This window comes from Phoxinus phoxinus (genome assembly GCF_949152265.1).
Source record: "Phoxinus phoxinus genome assembly, chromosome: 1".
In the NCBI taxonomy this organism is placed as follows: Eukaryota; Metazoa; Chordata; class Actinopteri; order Cypriniformes; family Leuciscidae; genus Phoxinus; species Phoxinus phoxinus.
In genome coordinates this window covers 31,555,697-31,567,557 of record NC_136876.1, presented here as the reverse complement: position 1 = coordinate 31,567,557, position 11,861 = coordinate 31,555,697, and the positions used below count along the sequence as shown (strand labels likewise).

The following is an 11,861-nucleotide window of genomic DNA, read 5'->3' as shown; positions in this document are numbered from 1 at the left end:
TGGAGGGTGGGTTATAGTGTGTGGTGGTTTTTCAGGGGTTGGGTTTGGCCTCTAGTTCCAGTGAAAGGAACTCTTAATGCTTCAGTTCAACATACCAAAACATGTTGGAGAATTTGCTCCCAACTTTGTGGGAACAGTTTGGGGATGGCCCCTTCCTGTTCCAACATGACTGCGCACCAGTGCAAAAAGCAATAAAGACATGTATGACCGAGTTTGGAGTGGAGGAACTTGACTGGCCTGCACAGATTCCTGACCTCAACCCAATGTGCAGCATCCACTTGGATGATGCGACGGCTGCCATATTGCGCCAGAACGCCCACCACACACCAGCTTAATGGTGGAGAGGAGACAGTGATGAAGCCAATCAGTATATGGTGATGATTAGGAGGCCATGATGGACAGAGGCCAAGGGGCAATTTTGGCCAGGATGCCGGGGTTACTCTTACACCCCTACTCTTTTTTCGAAGGACATCCTGGGATTTTTAATGACCACAGAGAGTCACTCACCTCGGTTTAACGTCTCATCCAAAGGACGGCGCTCAATATTTGAAAATTAAAAACATTTTGGGAAGCTTATTCATATTAAATGTATGATTGTGAATTTATAGCCTATAAATGAGATAATCTCAATACCAAAAAACACACAAAAAAACTGTGTTATTTAAGTTTTCAGTTTTAACATTTCAACTATTAAAAGTCTTAGTGAACGTTGATAGCACGAAGATAAAGATCTGGTAACTGGTCTTACTGAGTTTGGGTGGTCGATCTTTATTACATGCAGATCAGGTCAAAGCGCGCCACCGCTGAGCACGCGGGAGCGCGCGGGCAGATTAACACAGGATTTGAGCACTAAGTACGGGAAACTGCTGATCACTGTATGCACGCGCGCTGGAACCTTGTCATTTAATTGCTAAATGGATCAATGAACCGCAATTATTATTTTTGCCTTGCTGTCCCTTTTAAAGTAAAAGAAGATGGACTGAAGAAAAAGTAGCCTACTCGATTGATCTGTGTTTTATTTGGCAGTGCTTTGTAGTGATATTCTAATGTTTCTGAAAGATGTTAGCCAAGACCAAAGAGTCACAATTATGAGCTGTCAAACTTTTTTATAATTTACCGTGCCTTTTAAATATGTTGAACCAAACTGACTAACTAAAAACAAAAGGGATTAATTGAATATTTGACTTGTAGGCTACTAAGCAAAAGGTCATTTTATGAGCTAGCTGCGGCCGTCTGTCAATGTCAGGTCACCGTTTTGTTTTGTGCTCTTCGACATCATTTACAAAGGTTATAAAATACAACCGTTTTTCGTTTTGTTGAACATGAGAAAATCTTTTTTCAAACGAGCAAAGGTATTGCCTTGGCTCAGTAATGTGACTCTGTACGGATGCTTGTTCGCCGGAGGGGATTTCGTCCATCAGTGCATCGCGCAGAGAGATGAAATGGACTGGAGACACACGAGAAACGTGGCGATTGTGGCTCTGAGTTTCCACGGTAACTTTAATTACTTCTGGTTACGAGCCTTAGAACATCGTTTCCCTGGAAGATCGGCTGGTATGATTTTCCGCAAACTGCTTTTGGACCAAACTTTTGCTTCACCTTTGGCGACCAGTGTCTTCTACACAGGTAGCCTAAATATACCAACTTTGTCACATTGCACTTGTTTATTTGTTCTATTTCACTCAGTTCTTTGTCTTTACAGGTGTGAGTTTCTTGGAGGGCAAAGAGGACATATTTGCTGACTGGCGAGAAAAGTTTTTTAATACATACAAGGTAGGTCCATGCATATTAAGTCATCTTTTACCAGCTAGCCTATCATCAACCTCTTTTACAAAGGATAATTCATTAATGTCTAATTCAGATATGTCCAGTAGTTGAAAAATCCAGAAAGGTTCAACTTTGAGTGTTTGTAGAGCCAAGATTATCTTCTGGGGGTCCATGTCAAGCTATATAAACATGCATTTATTTATTTTAAAATGTTCTTTACATACTTAAAAATAAAGGTTTAGCATCTGTGGATCCATGAAGAACCTTAAACATCCATTGGACCTTTTTGTCACACAAAAACTTCTTTATAGTGGAAAAGAGTTCTTCACACTAAGAAAAAAATAGGTTCTTTTAAGAACTGTTCACTGAAAGGTTCTTTGGGGAACTAATATTGTTTATTTTATGGCATCATTGCGAAAAGCCCCTTTTGGAACCTTTATTTTTGTACATTTCTATATGTGATACAATAACTTAAGCATTAAGGATTCATAAACTGTAATCATTTTTATTTTGAAAACATAACCTTTTAAACTTAGCCAAGGTAGCAGCCATACAAAGTAACAACAAGATTGACCAACATGATATACAAGTTCCACGATTTTTTAAAAAAATATATATGTATGTGTGTGTCATTTCTTGGGTGTGTGTTCAAAGATGGTAGTAAAGTTAACATGTTAATGTTCTAAATTTAGTAATGATGCTGAGAACATCAAGCTTTGTATGGCAAATAGTCTAAATATGTTTTTTCACATTTCAGACTGGACTAATGTACTGGCCATTCATGCAGGTATATTCTGTCCCCACAAACCATATATACACAGATAACTGTGCCATAAATACTTATTGATCATTTGCATTGTTCTTATTCTTATGTCTATTCATGTTAAATAATCTGTATTTTCTTGCAGTTTCTGAATTTTGTTCTGATGCCTCTTTATCTGAGGACAGCGTTTATGGGCTGTTCAGCATTCCTGTGGGCCACGTTCTTATGTTTCTCACGACAGAGTGGGGATGGGACAGCAGCAGTGGCCTTAGCTTGGGTCATGGCCCCCAAAAAGCGGCTTCTACCTCGCAGTAACGACGAGGAGAAGTAGAAATACAGTGGCGCACATAAACAACTTTGTGCCTTTGCAGATGGATAGTTCTGTCCCACAGTGGTACTGTATTGAGGCTGTTCATAAACCTTGTCACTTATGATCTTATTAAAAGTGATAATAAATTAACTTAAAATTAACGTGTGCACAGATTTCATTTACATTTATGCTGAAAAAAAACCCATTTTATTTAGTAGAGTTTACGTTTGATGTGATTCAGTTTGTTTACAGAAGGGAAATTAATTGTGTCTTCATGAATTTCACTGTATGGTGTTGCTGTGTGTTTTAAGAGGTGTGCCCTGATTCAGCTCTGACATTAGGTTGCCATTTAACCCAAATACCTTATTAGTTTATAGATTTTTTAATTTTTTAAATGGACATACTATGCAGTGTTTTGTCCGAACATGACTATCTTTCTAAAGAGAAACTCATAAGGTTTACACAACATGCACATTTACTCACATTTGTATCTTATAAAAAAAAATCTTTATTGTGATTATATATTGCTTTGTGCAGTTTACAAAATGTATTTTAGTGAATTCAGTGGTTAGATTGGATGAGTTGTAAAGTTTCTGTTTCATGGAAGTGTATGTGAGAGGTGAGGTGTTTAACCGTGCAGATTGTGAAACGAGACAGCTTAATGTAGATTTTATGAGATATTGAGGGTGATGCTGGGTAATGGATAAACAGCTTTTCCGGTACTGATTGCCTGTGTTGGATTAGGCAGGATCACATGGTTGCTAATCTTAGAAGGGCAAAAATGTCTGCTGTGCGCTTCCTTTCTGCTATATATGACCTCTGACAACAGTAGACAAAAATGTGTTAGGTATTGTGTACATGCAGCATATTAGTTTCAAAAATGCTTTTGAAATGCGTGATATTTTAGACAAATTAAGAAGGATGTGAAAAAACATTCAGGTTTATTTTTATAACAGCGAAGTTGCCATAGATCAAATACTTTTAGTCGTTTCTTACATGGAGTTTGCATGAAATGCACCATTTGGTTGCAACATGCATAGTACATGATTTTTTTTGTGTGCACAGGACCAGTGTTGGGGGTAACATTACAAGTATCGTTATGTAATCAGATTACTTTTTTCAAGTAACTTGTAAAATAACTCAAATTTAAAAGAAAATATCTGAGTTACTTTTTCATACTTTTTCAATGGTTCACAAGTTACTTTGTTTTTCCATTTATTGACTGACACCTGTACAGAAATTGGGAGTAAAGGTACAGGGGTGTTGTGTGAACATGATGGATATTGTAAGATTCAGTATACCTCAAAATCAATAAAACAGGTGTAATGCAAACTCAAAATATTAAGCAAACTTGCAATAATTAATTAAATGTGAAACTACACAAATATACTTATGTATTTTATCTCACTTTATTAACCAATTTCTTTGCTGCTGACCTTTGATGATCAAATGTTTATTATACACAGTAAAAAAACGTTGGGTTATTTTTTTTACCCAACCGTTGGGTTATAAGTAACACTATATCGAGTTAAACCTTTAGTTTAAACTGATAATCGTTTGTTTTACTTGCGTTTTCGCAGTTTCCCCCATTAAATCCAGTCATGCAGCAGCTCTTTTGCCACTCAGGCCGGCTGAGGGGGGCGTGTTCCGGCAGGAAAGTGACATCAATGCATACCCTATAGTCTATAGGGAAGGGATGTCTTATTTTGGAAAAATTGTTTTGGCTGTCTATAAGTGCATATGAAATTAAGTTCACACGTGTCATATAAATAAAAACAGTTTTTATTTCCTGTAAACTTGTCTTTCAAAGATGATCATGAAGAAATTGCCTTTAAAACCCTTTCTGACATCCTTCCATCATCGCCATACCTCACAAATGGAAAAATTGTGCGTTCAACATATGCTGAAATGAAGCGCAGCTTAAAAGATATTCAGCCTGTAAGTAAAAGCAACACTATCGAATTAGCTTTGATAAACTACACTGCTCTCCGGCTCATATGCATCAATTTCTTCTTTTCTTCAGTGATTCTTCTGCTTGTTAATGGGATAGTTCACCCAAGATGTTTTAATTACTCACTCTCATGTCGTTCCAAACCTGTAAGACATTCGTTCATCTTCAGAACACAAAGGAAGACCTTTTAGATTAAATTAGAGAGCTTTCTGTCCCTCCATTGGCAGTCTATGCAACTTCCATTTTCAAGCCCAAGAAAGGCAGTAAAGTAAAGACATCATTTTTATGAACTGACACGAGTGCTTTGTGCAAAAAAACATAATTGTTGGGTTCACGCAACAAACGTATGCTTTCGCATCAACACAACACGCATGCATCGAGGGGCTCTTGGGAACATTCGTTGGAGATTAATATTTTGTAAATAAGGTGGTAAATTAAGGGACAGAATATCATGTCGCTTCGTACAATTGAGGTTGAACCACTGGAGTAACATGTATTACCTTAATTATGTCTTTGCTATTTCTGGGGCTTAAAATTGGTAGTTGCGTAGACTGTCAATGGAGGGACAGAAAGTTCTCAGATTTCATCTAAAAGATCTTAATTTCTGTTTCGAAGATGAAAGAAAGTCTTGCAGGTTTGGAACAACATGAGGGTGACTAAGACAGAATTTTCATTTTTGGGTGAACTAACCCTTTAACAGCAGGTGCAATGATTAATAAGAGTAACCAATTGAATTCAATACAGCACTGCTTTGGTGTAACTTTTACATAATTGAACACTGTTGATGTTGTCACAGTGCATGCCAACTGAACTTTATTTATTCTTTTAAGGTTGGAACATGGACAAGCCCGGATCCACATGACTTGATGCATGGGGAAGCAGTTGAACAGAAGACTTTATTTCAAGGAATGGATGTGTTTAAAAACATTTATATCAATGACATAAACTATTTAAAGACCTCTGCACTCATTTAGGAGTTTTTGTAGCATGCAAACTTGAATATGTCCGGAGGAGTTCCTTCAACACTTTACTTTGATCATCATCATTAGGTCCAGTATCAACATATTATTCAATCACTTGAAGAAGACTCACTGATTTGCAATTGTTTTTAAGTGTCTTAATTGTATATTTGTCATTTCAATTTGTAATTTGTGACTGTAACTGCTGTCCATTCTTGGCCAGGACTCTCCTGTGAAAGAGATTTTTAATCTCAGAGAGATTTTCATGGTTAAATAAAGGTTAAATAAAAAAATAAAATAAAATAAAATATGTATTTGTAGTTTTATTGTATGTTTAAAACAACACATCAGTGCAGTGAAGACTTTTTAATAAAATTGTGTTTATTTCTTAAAAGATTTAATGTTATGAATTTGTGTTTTCTGTCCATATTTGTGTAGGTTTTGAATTTAAATTTAGAGTTGTTTTTGAGTTTGTGTGTGCTGTATATACATTTTATGTATTTGTACTCTATGTACATTTTTTGCAGGTTTTAAATTTAGATTTTGATTCTGTTTGTAGACATTTGCATAGGTTTTGAATTTATATACACAATTATGTATATTTATAATAAATACTAGACTCCGCTGTACAGACATGAAAGGCTTATTCATTTCACTTTTGGTGTGACAACAATTAAGCAAGCCCAGCCCAGCCCAGATGAGAAAAAGTAACGCAAAAGTATAAAAGCGCATTACTTTGCAACATTTGCAAAAAAAAGTAGGCTATAACTAAAAAACAGTATAGTTTATTTTTTAGGGAACGCAATATTGTAATGCATTACTTTAAAAAGTAACTTTCTCCAACGCTGCTTAGGACTTTGAAAGGGTATTTTATTTCAAAATAAGGATTACAGATTTCCCCCCATTTCTAAAAGTGTTAAATGTGTTCACGTTTCTTAACATTTAAAAATCCAGGTTTCTAAATGTGCATTTTTTAAACATTTATTATAGCTGTCTGGGCAAAGCAAAAGCATCGGGAGCCTAAGTTGATCATGTTGCCACACCAGGCTCATGAAGCATGATGCTTTTTGAAAAGCAATTGGTCCTATAGCCTCAACTATAAAAAAAAAAAAAAAAAATGAATAAACACAAATATTAAACAAATTAAAGAGATTAAACTTAAATGGCAGAAAGATTCTGAAACTTATCACATTGTTTTATTCCTTTAGAATGATTTATAATAATAATAACATATTTTAATTATTTTATTGATATAATGATTCATATAATAACATTTTGACTGAAAATCTGGTATCTTTAAAAAAAAGAAGAAGCTGCCACTGCCATCCAAAAAAGATCAGAGAAGGATTCAGATACCTTACTATAGTACTTGAAAGTGTTTCCATGTAGCATACCTGAAGACAGTCGTCTATGGAGGAGGTGCTGTGTGTCGTACACTCGGGGCAGCATCGGGCTCGTGTCTAGGTGAGTATGTGTCTGTGTAGTTAAGACGCACCCACCGCTCTATGCCACTCCCTTCCAGGTGAAGTGGTTACAGAGAGCTCCTTCCTTCGCGCTACTTACCTATGAAACAAACGAAAACACTTTAAACCCCTTCCAAACGCTTCATTTAGACGGCTGTTCGGCAATTCAACAGTCCCAAACGACCGAAATAACTATAAAAACAGCTTGGAGATGGAGGCAGCGCCGGGCGGTCTCGGGCGCTGCTCTTGCGCGTTCGGGCTCGCGGTGGCTTTCGACGTATTTGGACTCATCATTTTATTGCTTGGCGTGTTTGGAGATTTGTTTTACTATGACTTTTTGATATATGCAGGCGCCATCATCATTTTCATGAGTCTCATCTGGTGGGTTTTCTGGTACACGGGTAATATTGAGGTGCCCCCCGAGGAGCTTGAGGATGATGTGGGTTTGCTGAAGAAGGGAAGAGGTTTGGCAGGGGTTGTCAGGAGGTTCTCCGGTCGCCTCTCGAGCGGAATCAGAAACTCTTTCAGGAGAAATGAGGGATCCCGAGGTCAAGGGTCAGCTCCCCGTCAAGCAAAGCACAGAAGAGAAGGCGGTCAAGTACCAGTGGCTTTTGCAATGACCTCTCAGGATAATGTGAGCACTGTGTCTGCGGCAGTGACAGAAACACAGGTTATATGAACCATCATGAATAGCTACACAGGTTAATACACTTTAATTACGTTTGGTTGTCTGCATTCTATCAATAATAGACATAATAGACCAACTTCACCAGTTTATCAATTCTTGTTTGAAATTAATTGTTTTAAGCTCACATTGTTTGTAAATGTTTTATGAATGTGTCATCACTTATTCTTGATTTAACAATTCGCATGGTATGAAAATTGGACATGGCATAAAAAACATGTTAAAGAAATGACTTTGAGGAAGTATTTGCATCATAAGGGCAGATCACTCTGTTAAACATTAACCATGAAACCAACAATAGCTCAGTTCAACAGTGGAGAGCAATGAAAAATATGACCGATTTATTTTCATATTTAAGACTTTATTCATATTCATTCTGCACCATATGAAGACTTATTTATTTGAGTGACTGCATACAATGTTGTAAAGAATGTATACACAGTGAAGGACAATAAAATATGAAAAAAATAGCAAAATAAAGTATTTAAAAACTGTATGAATAAGTTATAAAAGCGCAAAAACATATTATGTTTTTAAGTGGTAAATATATGGTAGACTGTAAGTTAAAATAATATAGAACAAACAAGACACTTGTAGAGCGAGAGAGAGACTTTTTAAATAAAAATTAAAATGCTTAAAAATTGTCTTTTTTTCTTTTGACAGGTTACAGAAGAGGATATTCAACCATATGGCATTGAAGCAGATATTGTTTTTTCTCTCCTGTTGAAACATGATTTTTTTGTCTTTGGTGTTTTTATTGAAAATGTTTACAATGGAATGGCATTTTGTATTATTTGTTGATTTGATTGATTTTGTGTTTTGTACTATACACTGAGATTATGCACTGACAAAAATGGCTGTATGACAAAATAAAAAGTGTATTTAATTGTGTATTTTGTATCTGGATCTAAAGTTTTCAACATATGATTTAAACCCAGACCTTAGTCTCCTGCTTTTATTGAATCTCATACATCTGTACTGTATACAACCTTTGGACAGTGAGAAGTGTTATTAGGTTTGCTTCCTCTTATCTTTTGTTTGCTCATACCAATTTAGAATCAGCAGGTGTAAATGAAGCAGATGGGGGCAGTCAGTTTGATCGTTAACTCAATGACAGTCCTCTCTTTCACAACAGTTTAGATAGCCTATTTACGTTCAGCTTTCAGGTGGATTTACAGCTTTATTTCTCATGGACATTATGTTTATTTCTTCCTAAACGTTTTTAGGAGATGCCAGTGCAAGTTGCTTTCAGTTAAAAGAGCTCAACATGCATTTTAGTCTGGGACTAACTTAAGCCTTGTCTGTGAAACCGGGGATAATATTGAAATAGGGTGAATCTTCCGAAAGAACATGTTCTTGTCCTGGTCATATTTCACATTAAAATGAAAAATAAGAAATTATATTTTGTAGCTTTTAAGTGTGACAGTTTTCAAATCCTATGTGCCAGGGGTCTTCAGTAAGAGGTCCACCAATTATTGTTAGATCTCACTCAAATTTTACATACACACACACAGACACACACACACACACACACACACACACACACACACACACACACACACAAAACAATATTAAGGGATAGCCTAGTTCACCCCTAAATTAGAATTATGTCATTATTTACTTGACTTGACTTGACTTGACTTGACAGACTTTATTGTCATTCAGAATACAACAAGTGTATACAGAACGAAATTTCGTTTGCATAGGCCACAGTTTTTACAGTTTCAATGCAGTGTAAATGTTCATACAAAAATTCTAATTACTCACTTTCATGTCGTTTCAAAACGTTCTATGATTTTCTTATGTGGAAGAAATTTTGAGAAATGTCTCAGTAATTAGTTTTATTTCTTTTTTATCGTTTTTTTTTTTTTTGTCCATACAATAGTCAATGATAATACGATTACACGTTATAATGTGCCAGGCTAAAAATGCGACTCTCCATTTTATGTAGGCTTCTTTCTCCGTCCTGCTAATGAGGATACCAGGGAGGATACAGAGGAAGCATTTATCGAGTTATTACGCTTCAAACCACTAGGTGGCAGAACTTTCATTTCTAGAGCATAACTGAACCAAATATGCTACTTCCGTAATAACAATATTACAGCTGTATGAGAGCTTCCGGGTCCCCTAACATGGGGATTCAGATTCTCTATAAATAAAACTCATGTAGTATGTTTTTCAAGAAATAAAAAAATAAAATAAGTATAAGGTTGTACAAACAGGTTTTAGAACAAGTTTCAGAAATCAAAATCATCACTTGGATTACATATTCAAAATATAGTAAATAAATGAAGGAAGGGAACTAATATGCTTGGCTGGGACAGATTGGGAAGCTAACCGGACCTCATTAATAAGAATATATAGTGGAGTAATAAGATCTATAAAACCTATAGATTATGCATTGTATTCTTTTGTATCAGCATCACTGATTAAAAAAAGGGTGAAAGTATACAATCACAGGCTTTAAGAATTTTTTTTTTTTATCACCAGTTACAGGTGGAAATGGGAGAAATGCCTTTGGTAGCAACAATTGAAAATGGCTTACTGGATATCAGTAAAAGGACACAAGAATGGTCACCCTTAAAGGATAATTCCGGTATTTAACACCTTGAGTCTATATTGTAGTTTGTTTTGGATGAACAAGAGTGGTGGACAACATTTTTTTGACAATGGTTCCTCTCTCGAGTTTTTGACTATAAAAGAATTGGCCATGGACCCATTTAACATTGGAGTCAATGGGCATGTCCGAAAATGTCATTAAAACAACCTTTAACATTAGTTTTCAAAACTGTGCAACTCACCGAGTGATTAGTGATGTTAGTTCCAGAAACAAAAAGTGTTGCGAAATACAGTTTCTGTCGTGTTTTATTCGTCATTTTGTAAAATCCCATTGAATTCTGTTGAAGGACTGAGTGCTCGTTAATATAAATGCGCTACCGGAAACGGAAAGGGGGCTGTTTACATTTGGTCGATGTAACGTTAGTCTTTTTGCTCGCTTCCGTTTCTCATAAGGCTAGCGAGCAGAGCATATTGAAAGACGTGACCACTGACCAGTGCAATATGAAGTTGAACTCGACTGTGACCGTGAGTGTCCCGCGAGACATAAACATCGGTTATCGCCATCAAGTGGTCGGGAGTGTGCTAACGCTTCAGATTCAAATATTGAGCGGAAGTTACACGGTTGTGAAGTGTCTGAAAAAATAGTTCCACTATAGCAAAATAAACGGATTGGAATCATATATTGCGACGATATATTGTTTATAATCATCAAGGAACACCACTAACCACTCGGTGAGTTTAACAGTTTTGTAAACGAACATTATTGGCTGTTTTAATGACATTTTCGGACATGCCCATTGACTCCAATGTTAAATGGGTCCATGACCAATTCTACCATAGTCAAAAACTCGAGAGAGGAACCATTGTCAAAAAAATGTTGTCCACCACTCTTGTTCATCCAAAACAAACTACAATATAGACTCAAGGTGTTAAATACCGGAATTATCCTTTAAAGATGTTCTTATGAACTGTTGGGAATATGAATGTTCACAAGTAGCCAGTTTTGGGTGGGATGCTAATAATGAGGGACAAATTATGGGAATTTTTGATTATGAAATTTGTCTGACATTGGCAATATCAGATATACCTCCATGGTTATTTCCAATGCCGTTGGTCAATCTGCACTTACTGGAAGAAATAAATGACCCTCAGAGAAAGATTTCTAAAGATTTGTTGGTGAAACAATATTTAGGCTACATCAAGAGTACGCAAATATAATCACTTTTTAAAACTGGTAAACATAATACAGGATTGTGTGGATTAAAACTGTCGAACATGTTGTTCTAAGTGCGCTGGTTTAAAGAGCTTGCTTTTATCATTCAAAAGTGACTACTAATTTATTAGAATACCTTAAGAAAACACATTGATAAGAAGAATCAACAATGTACATTTGTATTTATTCTT

The 11,861-nt window shown here is 36.0% G+C and overlaps 2 protein-coding genes across 3 annotated transcripts; both read left to right on the top strand.

Annotated features, from left to right (window-relative positions):
- The first annotated feature begins 827 nt into the window (after window positions 1-827).
- On the top strand, window positions 828-6,382 carry mpv17l (MPV17 mitochondrial membrane protein like). 2 transcript variants are annotated; one of them, XM_079608554.1, is made up of 6 exons: window positions 828-1,626; window positions 1,703-1,773; window positions 2,525-2,554; window positions 2,676-2,924; window positions 4,651-4,778; window positions 5,622-6,382. In XM_079608554.1, exons 1-4 carry the CDS (start codon window positions 1,323-1,325, stop codon window positions 2,859-2,861), a joined length of 591 nt encoding a protein of 196 aa, XP_079464680.1. In that variant the 5' UTR covers window positions 828-1,322; the 3' UTR covers window positions 2,862-2,924; window positions 4,651-4,778; window positions 5,622-6,382. The 2 variants fall into 2 exon arrangements, with proteins under 2 accessions (XP_079464680.1, XP_079464681.1); XM_079608555.1 differs by lacking the exons at window positions 4,651-4,778; window positions 5,622-6,382 and adding an exon at window positions 4,421-4,437.
- An 895-nt stretch (window positions 6,383-7,277) lies between these two features.
- On the top strand, window positions 7,278-8,672 carry LOC307002593 (transmembrane protein 238). The gene is made up of 2 exons (XM_079620345.1): window positions 7,278-7,914; window positions 8,562-8,672. Exon 1 carries the CDS (start codon window positions 7,425-7,427, stop codon window positions 7,890-7,892), a length of 468 nt encoding a protein of 155 aa, XP_079476471.1. The 5' UTR covers window positions 7,278-7,424; the 3' UTR covers window positions 7,893-7,914; window positions 8,562-8,672.
- The last annotated feature ends 3,189 nt before the right edge of the window (window positions 8,673-11,861 follow it).